This window comes from Haliaeetus albicilla, chromosome 22, assembly GCF_947461875.1.
Source record: "Haliaeetus albicilla chromosome 22, bHalAlb1.1, whole genome shotgun sequence".
NCBI lineage: Eukaryota > Metazoa > Chordata > Aves > Accipitriformes > Accipitridae > Haliaeetus > Haliaeetus albicilla.
In genome coordinates, this window is record NC_091504.1 from 22136332 (window position 1) to 22162437 (window position 26106).

Here is a 26106-nt window from a genome sequence, read left to right on the forward strand (position 1 = left end):
GCCAGGAAAACAAACCCCATCCAAACCTGGCAGGTTTACCCCCCAGGGGTGGTTGTGCCAGCGACCCCGAGGCAGGGGCGGGTGGTTGTGGTGAAGCCCTGAGGTAGAACAGGGGCTCCAACCAGTATGGCCAGTGCAGAACCAGTGGAGCCTGGAGGGCCCGGGGGAGATGGGGACTGAATGCAGCCCTGCCCCGGGGCGGGGGGGGCTGTGAGCCTGGGGGGGGGGAAAAGGCTTTTTGTGCCAGCCAGCCCTGAGCACCCTGTTGCACCCTCCCACCCACACCCGTGCTCCAGCCCTTCCCTCGTCCCGCTTCAGCTGGGGCAGGCGGTTCAGCTCCCTGATCCGGCTGAAAACCATCTCCCGTGTCCCTCCCATCCCTCTTTCTCCGATTTTCTGTTTCTGCACATTTCCCCAGCAAACAACTCATTTTCCCCAGCCAGGTCCCCTCTGTGAGCGCGCAGGAGCGTGCGTGCAGCCGGGGGGGGGGCTTCAAATCTGTGACCCCAACCACGCTCCTCTTTATCTGAGTTTTTTCCACGTTATAGACATGGGAAGTGTCCCTGTCCCCAAGGAGCACCGGGCAGCACTCCTGGGCAGCGCAGGCAGCTCACCTACACCCTGAGAAACGGCCTCAAAATACCCCCCCCCCTTGCACAGGAGTGCCCATGTTTTGCTTCTGGCTTTGCTGGGGGAATTCAGATTCCCCAGGGCTCAGATGCTCCAGCCTCACTGGTGCCTGGCACAGGGTGTTGGGATGGTTCAGAGATGGCGGTGGGGGGGGCCACGGCATTTTTCACCCTTCTCCCCTTCTGTCCTGCAGCCCTGCAGCGTGGCCAAGACCCTGGGAGGGGCAGAGAGGTGCTGGGGGGGGGTGTCCGGCAATGCAGGAGGAGTCTTGCAATGGGATGGGGTCTTGCAACGCAGAGGGGATTCCTGCAACGCAGGAGGGGGACTTGCAGTTCAAGGGGATGTCTTGCGATGCAGGGGGTGGTCTTATAACGTGGGGGGGATCCTGAAATGCATAGGGGGTCTTGCAGTGTTTGTGGGGGTCTTGCCACGCAGGGGGTGTTCTGGCAACGGGGGGAATGTCCTGCGATTCAAGGGGGGTCTTGCTATGCAGGGAGGGGTCTTGCAACGCCAAGGGTTTTTGCAATGCGGAGAGGAGTCTTGCAACGGGGGGGGGGTGTTGCATTGCAGGAGAGGGGTCTTGTAACGCGGGGGGCTTCTTGCAATGCAGAGGGGCTCTTGCAGTGTGCAAAGGGTGGCCTTGTGAGGAGGGGTCTATATAGTGGAGGTCTTGCAACGTTGTGGGGGTCCTGCAATTCAAGGGGGCTGTTGCAACGCAGGGAAGGGTCTTGCCATGCCAAGGGGTCTTGCAGTGTATAGGGGGGGTCCTGCAATTCAAGGAAGTTCCCGCAATGCTGGGAGGGGTCTTGTCATGCAGTGGGGTTCTTGCAAGATGATGGGGGGGGTCTTGCAATCCCAAGGGGGCTTTTGCAACGCAGGGAAGGCTCTTCTGATACAGTGGAGTCTCACAAGGTGGTGGCGGGGGTGGTGGTCCTGCAATTCGAGGAAGCTCCTGTGATGCTGGGAGGGGTCTTGCCATGCAGTGGGGGTCTTGCAATGTGTGTGTGGGGGGGTCTTGCAATCCCAAGGGGGCTTTTGCAACGCAGGGAAGGCTCTTGTGACACAGCAGGGTCTCGCAAAGTGGTGGGGGTGGTGGTGGTCCTGCAATTCGAGGAAGCTCCCGCGATGCTGGGAGGGGTCCTGCCACGCAGTGGGGGTCTTGCAATGTGGGGGTGTGTGTCTTGCAATCCCAAGGGGGCTTTTGCAACACAGGGAAGGCTCTTGTGATACAGTGGAGTCTTGCAAGTTGGTGGGGGTGGTGGTGGTCCTGCAATTCGAGGAAGCTCCTGCGATGCTGGGAGGGGTCCTGCCACGCAGTGGGGGTCTTGCAATGTGTGTGGGGGTCTTGCAATCCCAAGGGGGCTTTTGCAAGGCAGGGAAGGCTCTTGTGACACAGCAGGGTCTCGCAAAGTGGTGGGGGTGGTGGTGGTCCTGCAATTCGAGGAAGCTCCCGCGATGCTGGGAGGGGACTTGCCACGCAGTGGGGGTCTTGCAATGTGTGTGGGGGTCTTGCAATCCCAAGGGGGCTTTTGCAACGCAGGGAAGACTCTTGCAATGCAGTGGGGTCTCGCAAAGTGGTGGGGGTGGTGGTGGTCCTGCAATTCGAGGAAGCTCCCGCGATGCTGGGAGGGGTCCTGCCACGCAGTGGGGGTCTTGCAATGTGTGTGGGGGGGGGTCTTGCAATCCCAAGGGGGCCCTTGCAACGCAGCGGGGTCTCGCGAGGAGAGGTGGCGGTGGCGGTCCCGCAAGTCGAGGGGCCCCTGCCTGCCCCGGGAGGGCTCCTGCCCCGCGGCGGGGCTCTGCGGCGAGCCGGGGGGGGGGTTGGCTGGAGCGGCCGGCGGGGGGAAGGGGCGGGCGGGGGGTCGCGGCGGCGGGTGGGGGGGTGGGTGGGGGGGCGGCCCCTTGGGCGGGGGCGGGGGGCGGCGCGGCGGCGGCGGGGCTATAAAGGCGGCGGCGGGGCGGGCGCGGCGGTCGGCGGCGGCAGGAGCATCGGTGGGAGCAGGATGACGGCGAACGGGACGGCGGAGCCGGTGCAGATCCAGTTCGGGCTGATCAACTGCAGCAACAAGTACCTGACGGCGGAGGCTTTCGGCTTCAAGGTGAACGCCTCGGCCGCCAGCATGAAGAAGAAGCAGATCTGGACGCTGGAGCAGGACGGGGAGGATTCCAGCGCCGTGCTGCTCAAAAGCCACCTGGGCCGGTACCTGGCAGCCGACAAGGACGGCCGGGTGAGCTGCGACAGCGAAGAACCGGGTCCCGACTGTCGCTTCCTGGTGGTGGCTCACGGCGACGGGCGGTGGTCGCTGCAGTCCGAGCCCCACCGCCGCTTCTTCGGCGGCACCGAGGACCGGCTCTCCTGCTTCGCCCCCGCCGTCTCGGCCACGGAGAAATGGAGCGTCCACCTGGCCATGCACCCCCAGGCCAACCTCTACAGCCTGGCCCGCAAGCGGTACGCCCACCTGGGACCCCGCCGCGACGAGCTGGCCGTGGACCGCGACGTGCCGTGGGGCGTGGACGCCCTCATCACCCTCCTCTTCGTGGAGCAGCGGTACAGCCTGCAGAGCTGCGACCACCGCCTCCTCCGCACCGACGGGCGCCTGGTCCCCGCCGCCGAACCCGGGACCGCCTTCACCCTCGAGTTTCGTTGCGGGAAAGTGGCTTTTCGCGACGGGGAGGGTCGTTACCTCGCCCCTTCGGGACCCAGCGGGACCCTCAAAGCCGGCAAAAGCGCCAAGGTGGGCAAGGATGAGCTCTTCGCCCTCGAGCAGAGCTGCCCGCAGGTCGTGCTCCGAGCCGGCAACGACAGGAATGTCTCCACCCGGCAAGGTACGAGGGGACGGGGTGGGGGGGGTCTCTGGGGTGTCGCCGCCCCGGGGTGTCCCCCAGCATCCCCCCAGAACAGCCCCCCCGCAGCACTGCCAGCCCCCCTCCCCGTCCCTCCGGCATCCCCTGCCTCCCTGCAGCAGCAGCCCCACGGGGTGCCCCCCTGCATCTCTCTGCCATCACCTCTTTAGGGTCTCCCCCCCCAGCTTGAACCCCTTGTCACCCACCATTCCTACACCCCTCCCCTGAAGTCACCATCTCCCCAGGGCACCCCCCCCGCACCCCTCCAGCGTGGCTGCCCGCGGTCCCTCCCCCAATCCCTCCATCATCATCCTCCCACCTTCCTCCTCCCACATCCCCTCCAGCATCCCCTGCCTGGGGGACCCCATCCCTCCAGCACCCCCACTCTGCAGCATCGCCTCCGCAGGCTGCCCTGGCTGGGGGGGGAATGGTGAAAGGCCTGCCTTGGGGTGCAGGGCTGGATTGGGGGGGGGTTGTGGGGGGGCTGGATGGCGTCTTCCCTCGCTGCAAAGGAGGCAGAACTGCTGGCCGTGCCTTCCTACCTGCAGAGCTCATTGTTCACCCAACAAAGCCTCCACCAAACTCCCCCTTCCCTGAGCATCGCTGAGCCACACACCCTGCAGAGCGGGGCCCTGGGGGGGGTCTCTGTGCTTCCCCCCCCTCCATGGGGCTGCAGTTCCCCCCATGGGGCTGTGATCCCCAGTGGGTGGGGGAGCGAGTGCCACCCACCCTCCCGGCCTCGACCGCGTTACAAAAAATGGCTTCGCCAAAAACGCTCGCGTCGAGCCGTGACCTACATCCACCCGCACAAAGGCAGCCGTCCCCTCCGTCCCCTCCGTCCCCTCCGTCCCCTCCGCTCGCCGGAGAGGCCACCGCGCCGCCTGCCTCCAAGGTCGTGGCCACACGGCGCAGCTCCCCGGCCACATGGCCGCCTTCGAGCACCCAGCGTCTATCCTAACCCCCCACCGCAGCTTAAGGGGTGCTTGCTGGAGGATGGGGTGGGGGTCCCCGCCCTGCAGGCAGGACGATGCTGGAGGTGCACGGCTGCGTGCCGTGGCCGGGCCGGTGTGGGAGCCCCGGGGCGCATCACCGGCGTGCCAAGTCAGGCCGGCACACGCCGGGCGCGGGATGGGTGCGAGCATGTCTCGCTGCAGCAAAGCCTGGAGGAGCAAGCAGCGGGGAATTTTTTTGTGTGTATGTGTATATATAATATTTCAAGGTTGCAGCTTAACCCCCATCCATGCCTGGGCAGCTCCTCGCAGGGAGCTCACTGCCTTTCTCCTTTCTGAGAGCAAATCCTACCCTGCAAAGCAGCTCCTTAAAAACAAAACAAAAGAAAAATGCCTGCAAAGATGGGCGGTGGGGACTATTTGCCCAGACGCAGGGGTTTGGGGGAAGAAGAAGAGGATGGCGATGGCGGGAGGCTGCCGCAGCGCCGTGGGGGGAAGGGCTGCTGCAGCCCTTTGTCACCGGAGATGGGAAAACCAGATGTGGGGGGAGATGTGCGGGATGGGGCGGCGGCAGCGGGGGACCCCACGGCGCGGGTGGGAGCGCTGCTGGCAGACCCGCCGGCTTTGTGTGATTCGGGATGGATGGGGGGAGTGGAGGGTGGGAAAAGGGGGGGGGGGGCTGCAAATCTCCCCAGCAACAGGGGGCTATTGCCTGTGCCCGGCCCCTTTCCAAGCAAAACACGGCAGGGAGGGGTGTGCTGGGTCTGCACATCCTCGCTGAAATCCATTTTGGCCAGAAAAACCATTTCCACCCGGTTTATCCTGCCTGGCAGCAGCAAGAGGCTGCGAGCTGCAGCTCTCCGGGGCTCGCCCTCCCTTCTCGTGTCGGGAAAGCGCTTTTTCCCAAGGTTACGGAGAAGGCAGCCAAAAAACAGCCGTCGGAGGAAGCGGTTGCAGACAGCCCTTTCCCCCCGCTGAGCTGATAAGCGCCGCGCTGCTGGCAGATGCGCTGGAGGCCGCCGGGGATGGAGGATGCGGGATGCGGGCAGGGAGCGGCTGTGGCTCGCCGCAGGCTCCTGGGAAAAGGCAGCTCATGCCCGTGGGGAGCCAGAGAGGGAGCGGGGATGGCGGTGGTCATTCTCCCCCCCCCACCCCCATTCCTGCTCCATGGGAGGAGCGGGGATGGGGTCACGGGGCTTTTGTGGCTTCCCTGGCTGGGAGCTGGAGCTGGTCCAGCCTTGGGGAGAACGTTGTCCCACGAGTGCCGAGTCAGCTCCTGGCTTGGAGTCTCTTCCTTGTCCCCGCGATGGCCGGCGTCACCATCCCCTGCACACAAGGGCACTGGGGACCACGACGCCAGCCATCCCAGGCTGTGGGGTGGGCGCATGAGGTGGGTCCCCCTGCCTCTCTGCACCGGGGGCTGGGGGCAGCCCTGGCACCTCTCCCCTGCCTCAAGCTGCAGAAGGATGGGATCCCCAGGCTCCGTGAGAGCCCCCGTCTCCCCATCGCACCTTCAAACGGAGCCGAGTCGGCAGAAAGCAGCCTCCTCCCCGGCTCAATGGCTCCTTTCTAGCCCCGGCTGCGGCAACAAAGGGCCCTTTGTGGGCGCGAGGGTCCCCAGGGGCAGAGCGCTGGCGTCCTCCCCGCTCCGCTGGGCCCCTGCCAGCCCCCCGCCCGGCGGAGGTGTGCCGCCTGCCTCCCCCATCCGCATGGGGGGAGAGGATGGGCCGACTCGGGAGCGAGGCATTTCGGGAAGAGGGGTCCGGGGAGAGGGGCTGAGCGAACAGCGTGGTGACGGGAACGTGGCTGGGCCATGCCAGTTTGGTGATGGGGAGCTTCGCTCTGGGGCCAGGGGTCCTCTGGGTACGGGGTGGATCGGTGGTGTGCAGCCACAGCCAATTTCCACCGTGCCCCCCCCCCCCCCCGTTCATCTCATTGCCACAGCGAGGTGGGGAGACGCGGCTCCAGGGCAGGGGGGCACGTGGCTTCAGCTGCAGGTTTTCATCCAAAGGTGCCAAGTGGCATGTTGGCGCTTGGCGATACCACGAAGCCACAGGAAATCCATAGGGAAAGAGGGCTGGGTTTTCCAGGAAATCTGTGTTTCACCCCTGCAAGTGACCCCCTTGCAGAGCTGCACGGTCCCCAGGTGCTCCAGGCTTTGCTTTTAGACAACATCGTGCTTGGGTTTATGTACCAGGACAACATAAGCCCATCCGAAGGGCAGGGAGGGGACAAGTCTCGAGGCACGTGCATGGCTGCAGCGTGGGGTGGAGGGTGCCAAAGCCCTGCAGGGACACTGGACCTGACCTGCACGGGCAGAGCTGGCTGCAGCATCCCCTAAGCTGCTGGGGCACGAGGACCCGAAACCCTGCCCTGCCACCCATGAGGGCTCAGGGGGCTTTGCGGGGTGCTGCCGGTGTTCCCTCGGAGGGAGGCGGGCTCAGGTTTTATCTTTTTTTAGGCATAACCGTGGGTTTTTTGAAAGGGAGCCTCTGGGGAGTTGGAGCATGGGAAAGGTGCAGCATCCCGTCTGCTCCTGGTGCTGGGCAGGGCTGGGCAAGCCGTGTGGGCTCCCAGCCGTGGAAAGGCAGGGAGCAGGCAGCTCCTGATGTGTGGGTCTGCTCCCCGTGGGTCTGGGCATGGGGGCTACTCCAGTTGGCTTGTCCCACTGGTTGGCCATGGTCCTCCAGGCTCTTGGCCTCCTCTCCGAGGAGCGCGTCCCACTGGGTCTCACCAGCATCCCGGGATGGCTCGTAGGACACCTTCTGCATGAGTTTAATGTAGAGGGAAATTCTTCTACTTGCCATAAATGCCCCCCACGCTGGATCTGTGGCCCCTCATGGCACAGAGGTTGGCACAGCCACAGCAAACTGCTTCTCCTTGAGGTGGGAGAAGCTTGTCTCTTCGGGAGGTGGGGGAAGGTGTGTGCGTGCTCTGGGATGGCCGCAGGTCTCCGTGTGCATCCGCCATCCTGGGCTGGAGACCAGCGAGGGCTGGGGCATCCATCCTGCAAACCCGTGGGGTTGGCAGCGGCTGGAAACCTCGGCAGCCGAGGATTTGGGAAGCCCTTTCCTGCTCCAGCGCTGCCTCTCCTCCCCATCGCCCTTCCCCAACTCGCTGGGACCTTGAGCCCAGGGACCTGGTTGGGGGGGACTCAGTGTTAAGAAGCCCTGGGGGACACACACACGCCTCAGCCTCCCCCAGCTCCCACCTCCAGCCTCTGCATCCTCCCCAAGACCCCCATAGCAAAGGCATGGTGCAGACACAGCCGAAGGCCATCCCACGCAGGGAATTTTGGGGGGCACCGGCGTGCCTCCGCTCTTCCCCCCCCCTCCCGAAGCGCCACCCTGCCTCCGAGCGCTCGCCCCCCTCCCGCCTCCAGCTGTAATTAGCAGCTTCGTCAAGGTCAGGCAGAGTCAGTGCCTGCTCCAGACTGTAAATTTACCAAGAGCAGTAATTAAAGCGTGATTGCAGCGGCTCGGCCGGGCGCTGCGGGAGAGCGGGCGGACGCCGGCTCCCTGCCACAGCCCTGGGCTGCAAAAAGCAGGGGGGGTGACGGGGGGGTGGCAGGAGGGACAGCTTCTGTCCTCCACCGTGGGGACGTGGGGACATCGCTCTTGGACCCGCCATGGTCCTACCACCTCTCAGCCCATGCTTCTTCCAGTGTTTCTCCCATCCTGCCCGGTTCTGACCCCCCAAACGTGCTCCAGCTCGGTTACAGCCCTTTGAAGCCTTCTTCTGCCCCAGCCGTAATTGCATTCCTTTCTGCTGAGTCGGTGTAACCCAACCCAGCGCCTCTTTCGGGGAGGGGGCGGTGGGAGACCCTCCTGCCGCCGAGGGCCCGGGGAAAGCCAAAAAACCTCGGCGCAATGGCGAGAGCGTGGGCAGTCGCACGGCAGCGGGGTGGGGAGGCGGGTGGGTTCGCCGTGCTCTGTGGCGGGGGTCTCTGGGGAAGAGGGGATGGTGTTGGGAAGCTCTTGGCACTCGTCGTCTTGTCGCCAGCCCATCCGATCCCGCTCTGCGGAACAAAGCATCCCCCCCAGGCTCTCCCCATCATGGTGCCTTGCAGGTCAGGGAGCTCTTTCCCTAAAAAGCGCAGCGAGGAGGAGGAAGCGCTGCCACCCGCTTCCCTCCCATCCCTGCAAACCGCAGCAGCAGCTTTCGCAGGTTTGGGGGGGTTCAGGGGTGCCGGTAGCCTTGGGTGGTGGGCTACATCTCCCAGCGTCCTCTCCCGCAGCTCAGTCTCTCTCCGTGAGCCCCCGCAGAGCCCCTCTCTCCGTCGAGCAGGCAGTCGTATGGCTCTCGAGGGGGCTGGAGCAGCCTGCCGCGGCGCTGCTTTCCCGGCGGGGGGGCAAAATCAAAACCAAATGTTTCCACCAAATCCGCCAGCTCGGCCCCCAGCAGCAGCCCTGGGAGGCGGCGAGTGTGGGACAACCGCGCGAGCCGAGGACTTGGCCGGTGGGGCTGGGGTTGGTGGCCGTGCAGCACCCCTCTGTCCATCCCCCCCCCCCCAACCCCACGCTGCCCCAAATACCCCGGGGAGCAGAGCGCCGGGGTGGCTGCGTTATCTGTCAGGAGCTGCAGAAGCTGCTGGAGGATGCTGGGCGGGAGAAGGGGATGCTGTGAACAGACAACCGCGTGGCAGCCATAGGACGGTTTGGGCGTGGGAGAGAAGATTACAGCTAACAAAGCAAAGGCTTCAAAACCTAATCCCTTTGGGAAAGGTGGGAGGCTGATACACAAAGCAGAGGCTGCGAAGCGGAGGCTGCTCTCTGGAAGCCGCTGGATGGGGATGCCTGTTGGGAGATGGGGCAATGGGAAAAAGCTGCCAGGTAGCTGGGTCTGCAGTTTCTGGGGGAAGACATCTCCATTTCCAAGGCTGATAGCTGGTGTGTGGAGGTAGATGGTCCCTCCCCAGGTGGGTCAGCACCTGCTGGGTACAGCTGGTGGGACTTGCTGGTGGCTTTCCAGTGCAGAAGAGCCCCCGAGGCTGCAGTCCCTGAAGCCTTCCCAGCAACCGTGTATTGCAATGCTTGAAATCCCAGCATCCAAGGAACTGGGAGGCAATGCTCTGCGGCGGTGCACGGGGCTGAACACATTGCCAGCCCCACAAGCAGGTTCTTGGCTCCAGGAGAAGGCAGATTTGGGCAGAAAGGTTGCACGCACGCTTTGCGTCCTTTCCAGGACCAGGTGCATGGTTGGACTCGAGCCCGTAGCACCCATGCAGTGGGGGATGGATGTGGGTGCTTTCTGCTCTGAAAAACTCATCCAGTTCCTCTAAACTGCAGTCTGTATCGCCATCCCCCCTCCCCGGGCTGCTCTCACTGGTTACAGACCCATGCCCCACTGGTGGTACTGGGGCCCGTCTCTGCTCATCGTAGCTGTACGCAGGCAGGGAGGAGTGGGGCTGAGCACCGCACCCCAGCTCCCTCCCCAAAACCCGGCACGGCAGCTCGGCCGCTTTCCTTTAGCTCTGGGCTACGGCTTGTGACTTGAATCCCCGAAGTATTTTTAGGCAGAAATCCACCAAGCGGGAGAGCTCTGGAGAGGATTTGGCCCCGCCAGCCCTGACTAAGCAGGTTTGCTTGGGCTCAGTGCCTGTGGGTGGATGTGCACGTGGCCCGGGGGGGCCGGTGGTGGCCCCAGGACTGTGGCCGGTGGCCCCAGGACCGGCTGCATCCACCTCTGAGGTTGCCGGGGCAATGCTGTCTCTGGTCCCTCTGGTGCAGGACAGGTCATCCTGGCTGGGGGACAGGCTGGTGCCGATGGTTTTTTGGGAGCCAGGGAAGGGCTTGGCTGCCTCAGGACTTTCCTGAGGCTCCTCTCCCTGCAAACTTCGCCATCCCAACGGGCTGTGACAATTTACGGATGAAAAACGGTGCCACGGTCCTTAAACATGCCACGAGCTGGGGATTCATAGGTGGTGTGGCGGCCTCTGCTAATGGATTGAATAACCTGGCTGTCACCTCCGGGGAAAAAACTGCAGCCCTTTCCTGTGTGAAATATCTAAGTTGGTCTTTGCTTGGTGCTTAATCGTGATGGAGCTGGAGAGTCCTGAGCTGAAGCTCATGGCTGCCTCAGCTCAGTCCAGCCCTCGTTTATGGCCTTAACACTCGAGCAGCCAAATAAAAACCTGGATTTGAACCCAAAATGCCAGAGGGGAGACGCGTGCGAGGGATTCGGGAGTCACCAAAGCTCACCCAGGGGAGCGGGACGTCTGCTCAGTTGGGTTTCCCTGGCTTTCCCCGCACCCGGACCTGCCGGAGGTGGGTTGGGGTCCCCTCTCTGGTGTCCCCCCCGACCTCTATCTGCCTCTGCCCCGCAGGGATGGACCTCTCGGCCAACCAAGACGAGGAGGGCGACCAGGAGACCTACCAGCTGGAGATCAACAAGGACACCAAGAAATGCGCCTTCAGGACCTACACTGGGAAGTACTGGACCCTCACCTCCAACGGGGGCATCCAGTCCACCGCCTCCACAAAGTGAGTCCCCTGTCCCTGGCGGCTCTGGGTCATGCCTGGGCTTCGGGGACCTCTCTGCCTCTCCCAGGGGAATCCAAGGGGGATTTTTCCAGGCGAGGCGCTTGCCCTGAAACACTTCCCAGCGAAGGCAGTGAATTCCCCGGAGAGCTGGGGCTGGGTTGAGGCTTGCCGCCCGCAATGCTCGGGAAGCCCTTCGGGCCACGTAATCCTTCCCGGCTGGCTGGGGCTGTCGAAATACTTCACCCTGCAGGTCAACCCTACGCTAGCTGAGAGCCGGGTGGAAACCCCAAAAGTGCATTTGGCTGCCTGCCTGCAAGGCGAGGGCTTCCCATCCGGATGGCCACCACGATGTGGCTCATCCCACAAAAAAATGGATCGAATCAGGGTCTCCTGATCCAGCCGTGGCCCTTTTCTAAGCCGGCGGGGTGGCAGCGGCAGGGTGCCCATCTGTCATACCCCGCTGACCGCCCTCTCTGCCCCCGCAGGAACGCGAGCTGCTATTTCGACATCGAGTGGTGCGACAAGCGCATCACCCTGAAAGCTGCCAACGGCAAGTACGTGACGGCGAAGAAGAACGGGCAGCTGGCGGCCTCCATGGAGACGGCGGGTAAGGGACCCCCTTAGGGACCCCTGCGTCACGCTGGGGTGGCAGGGGACGAACAAATTCCCCCCCCTCCCCGAGCCAGGCTTCTCTTCCAAGTGATGCTCAGGGATGCAGGCAATAAATTTTCTTAATGAGCGTTTCACACGCTGTGAGTTGGGGGGACAGATGGGGTGGGTGAGAAATGGGGAAAGGGGAGTTTAAGCCAGGGTCCGGGCCCTGCGCCCCCCCCCCCCAGCTCACTCTCATAGCCCCTCTCCTCTCTGGCGCAGGCGAGACGGAGCATTTCGTGATGAAGCTGATCAACAGGCCCATCATCGTCCTCCGTGGCGAGCATGGCTTCATCGGGTGCAGGAAGGTGACCGGCACCCTGGACTCCAACCGCTCCTCCTACGACGTCTTCCAGCTGGAGTTCAACGATGGAGCCTACAACATCAAGGGTGAGTCCCCGGGGGTGGGTACGGGCTTGGCGGGGGGGAGGGTGACGGCCGTTGGGGTCCCTGTGGTGGCTCACGGGGCCACCTTGTCCCCTCTCCCTCTGCCTGCAGATGCCACCGGGAAGTACTGGATGGTGGGGAGCGAGTCGTCCGTCACCAGCAGCAGCGACACCCCCGTGGACTTCTTTTTTGAGTTCTGCGACTATAACAAAGTGGCTATCAAAATCAATGGCAAATACCTGAAGGGCGACCATGCCGGGGTCCTCAAGGCATCCGCCGACGCCATTGACGCCTCCACCCTCTGGGAATATTAATGCACTTTAGCGTACCTCCCTCCCATTGCCAACTTTTCTTTCCCCTCCTCTGTCCTTTTTTTCTTTTGGGTTTTGTTTCTCCTCTCTGTAAAATGATTTTTCAGACCGGCTTGCCCTTCCCTCCCTCCCACCTTAGAGTCGGTGCGTTATGTGGGAGGTGGGTCTCCATAAATCTCGTGTCAGAACTGGAAAAGTGATGGGGCAGCCTGCCTATAGCTTTGTAGAGGGGTCTGTCTCTATCCCCCCCCTCCCCCCGCCTCCCTCCAGGTTTGCTGGGCTTGGAAACTGCCGTACCCCCCTCCCGGCCCCGAGCATCACCTTAGGTAGTTTATTTTCCTCTCCTCAACTGAAAAAAAGGGAATAAGATCACCTCTGTGCTCGCTTCTGCCATATCAGTGCTGGTACCACCTCAGTCTGTGCTGCCAGTGTCCCCCGGAGCGCCCGTCCCATCCTGTCCCGCTCCAACCAGGGGCAGAGTGACGGTGCTGGGCTCAGCCGGCTTTTCCCGGCAGCTTCTCTCCGCTCCTGCCTTTCGGGGCAGGATTCATCCCCAGCTGAGCTGTATGAGGTGACCTTACATATCACAGCATCCCTGGGGATGGGACCGGCGTGTGCCGGCACGTGTCCCCGCGGAAGGGCCAGCAAGCTGCCCCCCTCCCTCCTGTGCACCTGGAAATGATTTTTTTTTAGGGTGATCCCGTCTGGAAAGCCTCAGCCTTTCATCTCATGGAGCCCCGTGCTCCTTGTGTCCCTCTGGCCCTCCTTGTGCTTCTGGCTCTGGAGAAGCATCTCAGACCCCCGTGGTGGGTCCAGCCTGGCAGGCGCCTGCCCCAAGGCTGCTGTGCCTGGGAGGGGATGGCGTGGGCGGGGGGGGGGATGCAGGGTAAGCCCGTGCAGGGTGGTGGGGGGCTTCATCCAGCCCACCTCCAGCACCGATGGGCTTTGGTCCCCGTGGGAGCCCGGCTGGCCAATGCAGCCCCCCACCTCCACGTCCCTGGGCGGTGGCTGGAAGCATAAACTGCAGATTTTGGTTTACAGAATAGAAAAAAGTTCCTTAGCAAACTTTGCACAGTGATATTTGCTCAGTACCTTTGTTGTTTTTTTTTTCTTTTTCTTTTTTTTTTTTTTTTTCTCTCATAAAATACTGGAACAGTGAACCAAATCACTGAACACCTAATGTTGAATTAGGAAGCGCCCATTCCCACGGGCTCCCCTGAGGAGGGCAGCTCCCGGTCCCGCCGCCCCTGGGGCCTGGCTCTCATGCCATCGCAAGCCTACTGGAAAAAAAAAAAAGAAAAAAAAAAAAAAAGAAAAAAAAAAAAAAAAGACCAAAACAGTATTTTTGTTAGTCTCTATTTATATATGCTCTCCATGGCACTGTGTTACCAGCTGTTGTCTGTACTAGGTCTGCATTAGAGTATAACGCTGTTTGTAACGGGTGATGCTGACGTGTTCGTTAGGGTGTTGAAAGGCACTTTATCCTTTGGGGCCTTCCCGGGGCTGGTATTTGCTCCCTGCAAACACACCAAGGAGCCTTTTCGCCCCCTTCCGCGGGCTCCCACCCCCCAAACCGCCCCACGCCAAGGGTGCTCGCGGCATCGCTGCCGTGCCAAAACAGGGCTCGTCCTCTATCTCCAGAGGCGAGGTAGGGGGCTCATCAGCCTTAAAGCCATGCGGAGGGCTAACCCTCCCGTAGGAGCTTGGTGCTAAACTCTCAGCTGGGAGAGCGAGTAACCCGTCGCCCTGCCAGGGGCAAAATTCGGGGCCGGGGTCCCTCGCCGGCGCAGTGGGATCCCGGCTGGGACTCTACCTCGGCTCCGCGCTCACATCCAGGGGCTGCCTGCGTTTCGGCTCACCCGGGGACCGCGCTGGCCCTCGAAGGACCGAGTGTCTTGATGAAGCCCTGAGTGACCCTGTGACTTGGCGCGCACACTTTTTCGCTGGCCTTCACCCCGTCCCCGTGTCGCCTCCTCCCCGTTCCCCCATCGCAGTTCGAACCATGTTAACTCCCGCTCCGGCTTCTTCCGTGTGACACTAGGTCAACATCTCTCCTGTCTCCTCTTATCGGGTGTCGTGACTCTGAAAACCATCTCACTCTGAAAATTTTAAGTTTTGGGTTTGTTCGTTTTTTCGGTTTTGTTTTTTTTTTTTTTTTATTATTATTTTTTTGTAAGTGCCATTTGTATAACTTAAAAAAAATAGCTTCAAATGGAGAAAGATGAATAAAAAATAAAACCTGCATTCGGATACAAGCAGTTGTGTGTGGTTCTGCGTGAACGTGAGCATGGAGCATTTGGGGTGGCGGAGCCTCTGGGTGCCAAATTGCTTCACAAAGCTTGAGCTGGCTCTAGAAAGCTCAGATATGAGTTGGTGGGAAGGGAATGGTGACCAACAGGCTCATTTCCACTTAAAGCCGAGGCTGGATCACCTCTGGAGATGCTCGGAGCACCCCAAGCCACTGAGGCCAGGGGCATCTTTGAGGATGGGTGCCCCATGTGTGGGTCAGGGAGATGCGCCAGCAAACCAGCTCTCCTGCCCTTGGAGCTGGGAGCGAAGCTGCGAAGAAGCTGCTTTTTTTCCCCTCGGGTTCAGATATTTTCCCCCCCAAACGATGGCCGTGAGGGGGAGGCACCTGCTGGGAGGGAAGAGCGATGGGATGCTGGTTTTGGATACATGGCATGGTGGGGTGCAGCAATAAGCCCTGTCCTCCTCTGCTTGGTTATATGGAGAAGGGGAAGATTAAAAAAACCAAAAAACGTAAGGATGGGAGGGAGGTGGGAAGCCCAGCCCAGCCCAGCCCAAAACACAACATCCAGCCGGAGCAGCTGGGATGTGCCCCCAGCCCTCCTGAGACAGCCAAAACCAGCCCTAAAACTCCACCAACCCGCTCAGGTTTGATGCTGGAGCCAACCTCAGTTTCGGCGACGAAGACGGGGCGCAGCGCGTGCTTACGGAGGGGCCGGGGGCCAACTCCATCACCCGTGCCGAGAGCAGCCAGCCCCTTCGCTGCCCGTCATCTCCCGCAGGTCACTGACGGGCTCCCGTTTGGTTTTTAAAATCTAAAATCGGTATAGGAGAGACCTTCAACTTCAGACAGGGGTTTAAGCACCGCGGCAAGGGCCGAAGGAAGGAAGGATGGTCGTGCCTTAACACAAACGGGGCAAAATTAAGGCTGTGCAGGGAACGCCGAGCAGCTCCCATCGCCACGCACTCATCGCGCCGGTGACATTCCGCGTGTGCACGAGCAAACCCGGCCGTGACACCCGGACTGGGGAGGAGGCAGGCGGAGGGGGGGTTGCCGGCACAGGGAAGGGGCTCCGGAGCCGCTGGACCGCGGCCGGGAGGACCCTCAACCTTCCCCTCTCCCCCAGTCGCCAACACACATTTCCTTTTGCTTTTAAGGCCGGATTCTGCGTTTACCATTGCTCCTGCAAGAGGGGAAAAGCCCCCCCCATCCTTTCCCCCCACGCATCCTGGTTTCCATTTAAAGGAGTGACTGGAAACCATTTTCTATCCCATCCAGTTCTTCCTCGGGAGCATGTGGAACGTATTAAGCCTTTTCCAGGAGGGTCAAATGGGTTTTGCCTCGTAACTGGCAGAGTTTTCAACCACGCAGGCTGAGATCTGGCAAAACAGCCCTGCCGCCTCCTCGTCCCTGCTGCTGCCTGTCATTAGCCCCAGCACCAAGCGGCAGAGTCAGGATGGAAGGACAAGGTTTCGGCTGTAACGACAGCACAGAGGTAAAAGCCAGAGTGCACAAATTTATTTACAAAAAATTCAAATTACAATATAATACAGGAACTTTTTACACACAGAATATTAGAACAGTTTACTACCAGAAGGTAAAGAAAAATATTTTTTTGTTTTTTTGTTTTTTTTTTAATAAACCACCTATTTATTTTCCTCTATTGTTATACAAAGTTGCAGAACATGCACATCTTTACAGGGTTTCTTTCTTTTAATATAATGTTTTGCTAAGTGCAAATACTAAGTTTCTCTCTCCACCTTTAAGGCAAGTAAAGTGGGACACTGCAATTAACCGTAAGAAGTACCTGTTATGGAATCAGCCTGGGCACAGCAACCTCCAAGTCGCCTTTTAAAGGACAAATGGTTTCAAGGATGGTGGGGTGGGTGGGAAAACAGGTGCAGGAGTTAGAGACCAGATCACGGATCGCTCTGGTGGTTGTGCAGAAATTTTGGTGGTTTTTTTTTTCTTTTTTCTTTTTTTAAAATAAATCAACACAGATCCAAGTGCTACCAGCAACCACAACTCGAGGTCTCTCAGGTTGGAGGGGAGAAGCAGCGACGCGCTTTGGCTGCAGAGTAATTTTTGGTGAAATGGGTGTTTCCTCAGGAAGAGAAGCAGCATCGGGAGCCCAGCGTCGCCCCAGGACCGGGTGGAGGACTAAGCCCATCGCTCGGGGCTGCTGGGCACACTGCATCTCCCCATCACAGACTGAGCACCGATTTCTCTCCTCTTAGACAAAAAATAAGCTCACGGTTTTGCAGGGGACATGAGGACAGCGGTCCTCTCTCCCCCTACCTCTACCAGGCTCCTCCAGGACCGCGACCGCTGCACCACGGCAGCAGAAGACCCTCATGTCCCAAGCAGGACGGACCACAGACACGAACCCCTCCACGCCACCTCTGCCCGACGTTTCTCCATCCCTCTCGCTCCATCTCTCGCTTCCCTCCACCAAGGCTTAGTTCTTGACACTCGCGCATGTCAAGACACCAAAAAATGGGATTAGACCATCGGTTTTTTTGCTCGTGCTCCCAGCTACGTAGTGCTGTGCGACACGTCACGTTTCCTTTGTAGTTTGGGCCACCGGTTCAGCAGCTGAGCCCTGGCTGCCCGACCCCCCCTTTGCACAGGCAGGTACTGGGGGACAACCACGACCGCCCTGCCAGAGAAAGGCACGTGCTTTAGAAAGCCTCAAGGGCTCATCCAAGCCAGCGCTGGAGCCCAGAAAAATCTCAGCTATTAAAAAAAAAAAACAAGATTCCCTTTCCATAAAGGGAAGCCACCCATGCTGCTTCTGACCTGGGTCCATTTTCTCACCACCCGCTGACACTGTGAATCCAGCCCTCCCCAAATCCAACGGGACACCCTGCTCCTGGCTACCGCAGGAATCACTTGGTGCAAGGTAGGACTTACATGTGGCTAAACCCCAGCTGAGCAGCAAGCGATAAGCTCCTGCAGCCCCCAGACTACTTCCAGAAAGAAATAAAAATTAAAAAAGCAAACGATAGCAGCAAGGGAGTACCACTTGGTTATTAATGCTAGAGAGACCATGGCACTGAGGAACTGGAACACACGCATGTTCAACCCAGAGGGAATGCCCCAGAGGGGAGAAAGTGCTGACTCGGCTCCAAAAAGCATGGAAGTCCCCTCTGGGAGACCCTCCTGGGGACACCCGTCCCCAGATGCTGTCCTGGGCCACGCTGGAGGCTGCCTCCCTCCAGGAGCATCCCACTGCCAGCCCCGCGCCCATCACCCACGCACGCCCAAGGAGATGCTGTGCCGGGAGCAGTGAGCAAGGATTTTGGCAGAGGCAGGGAGTTTTACCTGACAAACAAACAAAACCGAAAGACACCTAGATGCTTAAATTCCGGGAGGATTAACGGGAGGGGAAATGCACCCAGCGGGTTCCCAGCAGGACAGAGCAGGATGTGGCCCAGAACAAACCACTCAGGGAATGACAGCACAACCGGGCTGCTAAAAGCTAGCCCAGTGTTTCTGGGAGGAGGTTTTTTTTTTTTTCTTTTTTTTTTTTTTTCTTTCCATTCCAACCATTTTCTTTTCTAGAGGGGGCCTGTACCAGACAGTACAGCCAAGGGCTGTGGGGAAAGGGCTTTGTGCCAACGCTCCTCCCGCAGCCCAGCGACTACACCCTCCGCTTCTTACAAGGAAGTTTTGCTTTTCCTAAACCCTCGCTTCCTAAGCCCAGCAATACTCAACGTTTGCCTTTTAACACGCTTTTCCAAAGCCAATTAAACTGAAACACACATCTTCAGAAGTTATTAAGCGCCACAGAAGCTGCCAGCTTCCTGCAGCACAAGGCTACGGCTGCCCATTCGGTTGCAGGGGGTTCAGCTAAGGGGGCTCCCGGCTCACCGCCGCCTGCACGCACGACTACAGGGGTAGTTCCTAATTTTTCTGCCACAGCACACATCACACACCACTGTCTACACATCTAACTGGGTATTTGCCCAAGTAGTTTCTGCAACGAAGGGTGCAGCTTAGGCTCTGGGTGCTTCTACCAGCTGTTTGGGGACTGCTGCCAAAAGCAGGGGGAGATTGAGATGAGAACGGCAAAGCAAAGGCCACATTTTGGAAGCTAAGAGGCACCCACCTCTGGGGGAAAAAAACCTGAGCCCTTCAAAGGGGGCAAAGTTCAGTTCAGCCAAAGATCAGGGTGCCCGAATCTTCTGCTACTTGCTAAAGCCCTGAGACAGAACGCAGCTCCGGGCTTCCTAGCAAGATCTCAGCAACGAGGTGGCTGCTACATCCCCTCACTCCACTTGGAGAGCGAGAAATGCTAAAAACACTAGATTGATTTGATTTTGAACAATTTATTTCTGCTGGGAGGTGCTAGCAGGTTACAGGGATGCTGGGGAACATGGGAAGCCCAGCCTCATGCCTCTCCGCAGGCAGAAGGCTAGGGCGGCCGACTCCGGTTATCTTGCTCCTGAAGGTCTTACTCAGAGGCCAAGTCTCTCTTCCCTTGCCCCAAGACTCATTTGACTCTGCGGCAGCTGCTCTGGCCGGCAGGAAGGTAGGACTTTTGGAAAGTCCCCAAGGAACGGCTGCATCCCTGCACTCCACAAAGCCTCACTTTCCCTCCCAATAGCTGCCTGAACAGGCTTTGTCAAATCAAAATACCTGGATGCCCAACATAGGGAGAGACCCCTTGGAAATGCAGCACCAAGCCCTGTTGGGTTGAAATGTTTGATCGCAAAGGTTCAGAGAAGCTCTAGAGAGGAGTGCAGCGCAGGTTACGCGCGAGTCACAGCAGGTCCCCTCGCAGCTGGCTAAACCGAGAGGGGCTGGAGCAGGACGGGGGGGTGACGTTACTGGGGTAGCTCTGCCCTGCAGTGACTCTCTGCCAAGTGCTGTAGGAACCAGGTCAGAACCGGTGTCGAGGCTGAGGGCCAAAGTGCATAGGCAAGTTGTGCTCCAGCTGAACATTGATCTGGGGAAAATCATAGTTCACCCTCATGTTAGGTAACGGGGGGACGTAGGGGGCAGGGATAGGGCCGATGTTGAGGGGGATGTTATTGTACATGGGACGGACAGGAGGGAGCGGGAAGGGAGGGTGCACAAAGGGATAAGGGGGCATCCGGGGTTGATGGAGGTTCTGAGGAACAGGTCTGGGGATGACTTCAATTCTCTGGATTTTCTCCATGGGCTTTTCCGCAGGAGGGCCAATCCGCTTGAAGCTGTTCTCTGCAGAGGGAAGAGAGAAAAGAACCCGGTCATCCCAACAAACAAAAACTCACCATGCTTGGTCTGTGGTCTTACATTTGCAATCGGCATCCTCCACCCTGAGCATGTTCCTTACAGCATCACTGCTTGCCCCTTCCGTGCTCCAGACACCATGGAGCACAGCACTAGCTTTCCAGGTTGGCTCCTTTCATCAATACCACACCACGAAGAGGGGGAAACACCTCCTTTCGCAGGGATGTGGGGCAGCTCCTTGTGCCCTCCTCCACAAAAAACAAGAGGTTATGCTGCCCTTCAGCTACTTTGCCAAGTGGAGAAGAGACAGGTCTGTGCATCCATGACACCCGGCGCCAACCGAGAGCTGGACACAAGCCTCGTGCCTCCCCACGGTCCCAGCTGAAGCCTGCAGGCAACAGCACTTTAAAGCTAGACTGGTTCCCAGGAGGAACAGGGGGATGGCTTGCACTCCTCTCTGGAGCAAGATCTGGGTGATGCTTGGTGCAGCACAGCAATGCACGGAGAAGCCTGCAAGCAGTCAGGCCGTGGGAAGAATCCAGCGTAAATCCAGAGTCTTGTCAATAGCTGGGAACTTTGTGGTCTCCTGTTGTCCTCAGTCTGATCTTAAAGCACAGGTCCAGACTGTGACTTACCTCCGTTCTTCTTCCTTTGCTCCTCTTCAGCCTCTTTCTGAATCTCCTGGATTATCTTCTCATCATCTTCCTAGAAATCACAGGAGTATCAAGAGTCAGTGGGCTAATTCCTGCTGCAGCAACCTTCTGTTCTCTCAGTGCTGCTTTTCTTTTCAGCATGTGTTTGCATGGGAATAAAAAGGTAAATTTGGCTGAATTGTCCTCATTTGGAGTTGACCCAGGTTTAACCAAAAGCAAGGCTGCCATGGGGGACTGCAGCACAAGCAACTTGCACAGAGCCAAGCCTACTCTAAGGAGTATGATGAAGAGGCTTAGATCAGCTTTCCAGGGAGATCAGTGCTAAAATTCATTGACTTGATGGAAACCAGAGAACTGCAACCCAGCGACGCCCATCTGAAGAGTTACTGGAGAGCTGTTAATCTTTTAAATGGCAATAGTCTATTAAATATTTACATTATGCTAGCACTTCTAGAGTTTTTGGCCCAACAGCTGGAATTAACACAACTTAAATACTGGCTCTAGTAGCTAAATGGTGCTGTGACAAGGCCATTTAGATCTTATCTGTAACTCTGAGGAGGGCATAAATCGCAACATGTTTCTTTAATGTCTATCTAGAGGTTATAACAAGAATATTCAGACTCGCTGCTCAACAAGAACACAAGGACAAGCCAGAAATTGAAAGCATCCTTCTGTCTCTCATCACCTTCAGTTTTCGCAACCCAAAGGAGCAGCAGTGAGACCAAACAGCAGAGTGAAGCCTCAGGTGGCTGACTGCAGGTATCTAGAGAGACGGCATTTACGCCACCTTCTACTAGAGCAAGGGAGCGCGATGGACAAAGTCCTGGAAGAGGACTATGCAACTCCTGAGCCAGGAGAGGCTGGCCTGGAGGGATGGTGGCCATGGGCACCAACAGCCCATAGGGTCCAGGCAGCTCTCAGGCTTTACACAAGGCCATGCCAGCGTTGGCATAAAACCAGTGAATCACCCCAATTCATGCTTCAGCATCAGCTGTCCACTCCCAAGCAAGGCTGTGAAAAATGAGCTTCTTCACTGCACAACAGCATGCAACAGCTATCAGGGTAATAAAGATCACACCAAACAACCCGAGAGACAACTCTCTTTTAGTGCCAGGCAGCAGATGCTTCTGCCGGCCATATGTGCAGCGATGGCAACAGAGGTCCTCCCGGTCTCTGCAGGGTTGCATCTGCTGCTGCTTCGTGTCCGTTGGGAAGAAAAAATACCTGGCACTTGCAGAAAACAAATGAGAATAGCTAAGCCTCCTCGACAGTGTTTGTAATCTTGGTGTAAAGTTATTAGGGAAGAAGGCCAAGAACAGGAGCTGTTGGATGACACACAACACCTGCATCAGGCATCAGCCACTCTAGGTCTACCTGCCTACGAAGAAGCATTTGGTTTGCTTCAGCACTTCATCTGCAAGCACTAACGGTGGAGCAGGAGGGAAACCCCAAGCCCCACGTACCCCACGATGTGCAAGACTCAGCTTCATTTTATTCATCCTAATTTCAGTACTGCCAAACCCCATAAATTTCTTCCTGAACACTCTTAATGTGGAAAATATCCTCTATTTTGAAGAGTGCTCTGGGACCAAATTCGAAATATGCTCCATGTGTGCAGCTACGTTGAAATTATTTTAAGTCTAGCCAGCTTCCCAGTTCCAATCTCATGGTCCTGCACATGTCTAGCAGCAACGCCTGGAGGCTTGCTAAGATGTCCCCTCCTCCCGCCACCAGATAAGGTTTCCCTGGGAGACTGAAGTTATCTTAATCAGCAGAAAGCAATCAAACTCAATACTTCCCTCCCTTTTATTATTCTGTGAGTCAATGGTTAAAATTAAGACTTTCTAGGACATGCTTTTTTTTTTTTTCCAAACAGGCTGATTCCATGGACAGTTAATTACAGCCTATCTATCTCCATAAAAACTGCTGAAGAATGGCTCTTCTGAGCCTATACAGAACTTCTAATTACCCCCCAAGTATCAGATTGCAATGTTCCCTGCCTGGAAAACAACCTGGGCATGATCCGCAACAGGCAACCAAACATCCTCCGCTCCTTTGCTGCCCCAGTAGCACTCTCAAAGGGTGGCCTCTAAGCTTCAAGATTTCAGTATTTTTCTTCTCAGACTATTTTTTGCAATCCTGTTGAAAACAGAGATAGCCACCTCTCCCATCTTACTGCCACTTGCTGGTAAAGATGCACCTGAAAGGTTTTTAGTTATATGACAAGTAAGAAATGTATTTTAAGCTCAACTGAACAAGAATACCCCTATCTCCTTCCCTCACACAAAGGCATAAAGCCTCACCTTAAAGCCTAGAAACATGCAGAGGTCCCTTCTAACTTAAAAAAAACCCTTTTACTTTAGTCTAAGTCTGGGACTAACCCTTTGAAACAGTGTTTTCCAGGGACACCACCATCCTGCCACCACCACCCGTGATGCTGCAGCTCCTGCAAACCCTGCTGTTGATACTGGTCAGTCCTGCAGAAGGCTGGGGAATCGGGACACATCAACAACGCAACTTTACAAGATCCTCCTGCAGCAAGGGCTACTCCACCCTCCCAGTTTAAACTGCAGCTGACCTCCACACTAATGAGGGATCGACAAAGCCATCTGCCCCTGGGGTTGGCAAGCCAGCTGCACGCACACCCAAGGTGATGCTGGCTTCAATTACTGCAGCTCCCAGAGCACCAGGGAAACACATAACAGCAAACCCCATCTGCCAGATCTCCGAAATGACGTCAACCTCGCAGGGACAACATAAAACACATCACCTCAAACGCAGTAGCCAGAAATCCCTACTCAACTCCATCCCCTCTTGGTCTTCAAGAGGAGGCACACCTTGCAACACACCCTGGATGCAAAAAAACTGCCAAGAACAGACCTGGATCGGGATGATGAATTCCTGACACTGCAAATCACAGCAGAGGCATAACAAACTACATCTCCAAGAACAGAAGTTTTCAGCTTTGTTGCTTCTCTGCTGATAAAAGTGTATTCTCACGTTGGAAGGTCAAGCAGTATTTATACTTAACCCCAAATACCAAGCCTTGGCTTAGAATTCTCTTGCATTAGTATTTCTGAAAAACTGGTATCCACTAATAAAGGAAGAACAAAAATACACTGTACTTCCTACTTAAGAAGCTGACATTAAATTTGGCAAGTGATGAATACACAGCACAGTTCAATACCTGCAGTATTCAGGAAAGATCCACATCCCAGCTGGAACAAAGAAAATTGATGATATGTGCATAGTAAGACAATTTTAGGATATTCGTGAAGGAAAGCTGATGCCACAAGTTCTGGCTATTACATATTGTACTGGGACAGGTCAGAATTAAAAAACAAGTCTCAGTCCTGCAAACATTCACCATGTACAACAGTAATTTTTGCAAAACACCGCAAATTCTTTGAGAAGCAAAGGCTGGTTTTTTGATTCCACAGTTAATTGGAGAGAGGTGACAGATTCATCTGGGGTAAAGCATCCACACCAAAAATTAAGTTTTCATTAGCGCACTTATGGCTGGCTGTTGTGGTAAGAAACCATTTAATGTCACATGGGGTGGAGGTTGCAGTACAATTTCAAAAGCCTCTTGTGTCCATTTTCCTGAGCGGGTTCAAGTCCCTTAATAAAGGATTAGATTATAATTTTAATAGCCTGTTCACAGGCTGTGTGGATTGAAAGGACTTATCTTGTCAAGTTAACAGTCATCCTCCTGTCAGCTGCCTTGCCTACAGCAAAAAAAAAAAAAAAGAAGAAAGAAAAAAGGCAAAAAAAGCAAAAAAGCAACCCCCCCAACCCCTGGGGGGGTCTCAGCACTGGCCAGCCCACATGATTTTTGAGCAAGGGTGTAACTTGGCTCTCCTCCTGAGAGAGAAAATGCAGTGCAATGCTATAGCACAGCCCTTCCTCAGGCTCCGTTGCATCACGGGAGAAGGGAGGTGGCCAAGAGAAAAATGCAAAGGATCTATGAGATGTATTCACCCTTCTTATCTGCAAACACTGCAGAAAGCAAACGCTGTTATTAATAGCAGCTGTATTTTTAAGTGGCAAAACGGGACCAAGCTTCGCCCCAAACCCAACAGCAGGATGCTCTTTGCAGGAACCATCCCCAGTCCCGTAGCCAAAAAAAGCGTTTGTCCCCGGCCAGTCTGAGAGCCTGCCCTTGCGATCCCCGACCTGCGAAAGGATCTCGGCACGGAGGAGGCTTTTCCTTTCAGCCCTCTCCCACTGAATCCAGGGAACGTGGCGAGCACGGAGCCAATCGCAGCAGAAAGGATGGCTCGGGTCTGTGGATGGATTAACTAAAGAGCTGGGTTGGGTTGCTAAGTGAGGCACCTTTTTGGGGCAAGGAGGCCCGTTTCAACAACGCTGGTCCTGAGAAGCTGCGTCCAGCATCCACGCAGGGCCCTGCACACGCACAGAAAGAGCCGCCGGAGCAACAAACAGCCCATTGGGAACATGAAAACACAGCAGCAAAGGAGATAAAAGCTCCACCAGTCACACAGAGACAACCTCTCCCCAAATAAATCCTCCTCTGCCCAGAACAAAAGTGCCAATCCTGGAGCTTTTGAAAGCTGTTTTTATCTACTGTGCTTCTTGTTATCTTTAATTATTAAGTGTCACGGGAAAGCGGCTGCCCGCCTCCTGAAAGAGGGAAAACAAGAGACCTGGTAACTATTTCTGGGCTGTGCAATCCCTCCCCTGTCTTTAGAAAGTGCCTTCACCACCATCGCCTCCCCCTTTCTGGCTTTTTACTGCTTTCTTTTTCCACGTACGTGTGGCCGCAGCCGTTACTAATAAACTTGAAATGATTTTTCACGACGGAGGCTTCCAAAGGACTAAGGGGTTTTGTTTCAAATCATTCCCAGATCAGCTGCGGAGAGCCTGAGCAAGAACAGGCATCGGCTGTCTCCAGCGTGTTCCTCCATGCAGCAGGAAGCAGGGGATAAAAGCAGGGCTGTGTTCTAACTGGAACGGGGCATCCGCAGCGCTGCAGGAAAAGGGGGGCCAGGATGGGGACGAAGCACACGCTGGCGTTTCAGAAATGCAGAGTTATTTTAGCAATAGGCAATCCATATTGATGGCTTTCTGGATTAACCGCGTGCTTATGATTAAGGCATTTTATAGCATGTCTAAAAAAAATAATAAAAACACCACACCCTCAGTTTAGGGGTGCTTCTCCCCCTCCAAATCCTAAAGGCAGTGCTGTGTAGTTCATGCATTTCCTTAATGCATTTGAAGTTTTACACAGTCTTCGCTCAACATCTTCTTTTTATAAGGCTAGAAGGAGGGATAACTGCAAACACCTTATAATGATTAGTCTTCTGCTTTGAACTTTAATGATGGGCCTTTGGGAGTGTTTTAAGAGTTTACTGAAAACATCTTAAACTTTAAAGCCAAAAAAGCCGCTATGCAGTATTATTGATAGTCCAAAGATGAGTATTAAATTATAATACATATGAGATGTAAAAATAATACGTACGAGAGCAGAACCTGGTTTACCAAAACAGTCAGAATGCATTAGTCACATTGCATCACGGGATTTGTCCAAACCGGCTAAAATGCACGCAGCAGCCTCAGGTTTGCTACAGATATTTAGAAAACAGGGAAAAACCAGCCCCTGAGTCCCAGAGCCTGCTGTTTGCAGAGCCAATTCTCACTGCTCCGTCCCGAGCTTTGTCTCTGGCAATATTGCATCAGCCCCTCCTGCAGCCAGCAACGTCTCAGCGAGCC

General features: G+C 56.7%; 2 protein-coding genes across 6 annotated transcripts in view; one reads left to right on the plus strand and one right to left on the minus strand.

Moving 5' to 3' along the window:
- The first annotated feature begins 2589 nt into the window (after window positions 1-2589).
- Window positions 2590-14510, plus strand: FSCN1 (fascin actin-bundling protein 1). The gene is made up of 5 exons (XM_069810337.1): window positions 2590-3456; window positions 10750-10906; window positions 11392-11513; window positions 11780-11947; window positions 12056-14510. The coding sequence occupies exons 1-5, from the start codon at window positions 2634-2636 to the stop codon at window positions 12256-12258; spliced, it is 1473 nt and encodes a 490-aa protein (XP_069666438.1). The 5' UTR covers window positions 2590-2633; the 3' UTR covers window positions 12259-14510.
- Window positions 14511-16113: 1603 nt separating this feature from the next.
- Window positions 16114-26106, minus strand: part of RNF216 (ring finger protein 216) — an 82638-nt gene continuing 72645 nt past the window's right edge. For all 5 annotated transcript variants that reach the window (XM_069810338.1, XM_069810339.1, XM_069810342.1 and 2 more), the window contains exons 16-17: window positions 20356-20425; window positions 16114-19708 (exon numbers count right to left, since the gene is read on the minus strand). In XM_069810338.1, coding sequence (XP_069666439.1) covers window positions 19389-19708; window positions 20356-20425 — 390 coding nt within the window. In that variant the 3' untranslated portion in view covers window positions 16114-19388. The remainder of the gene's footprint in view (window positions 19709-20355; window positions 20426-26106) is intronic.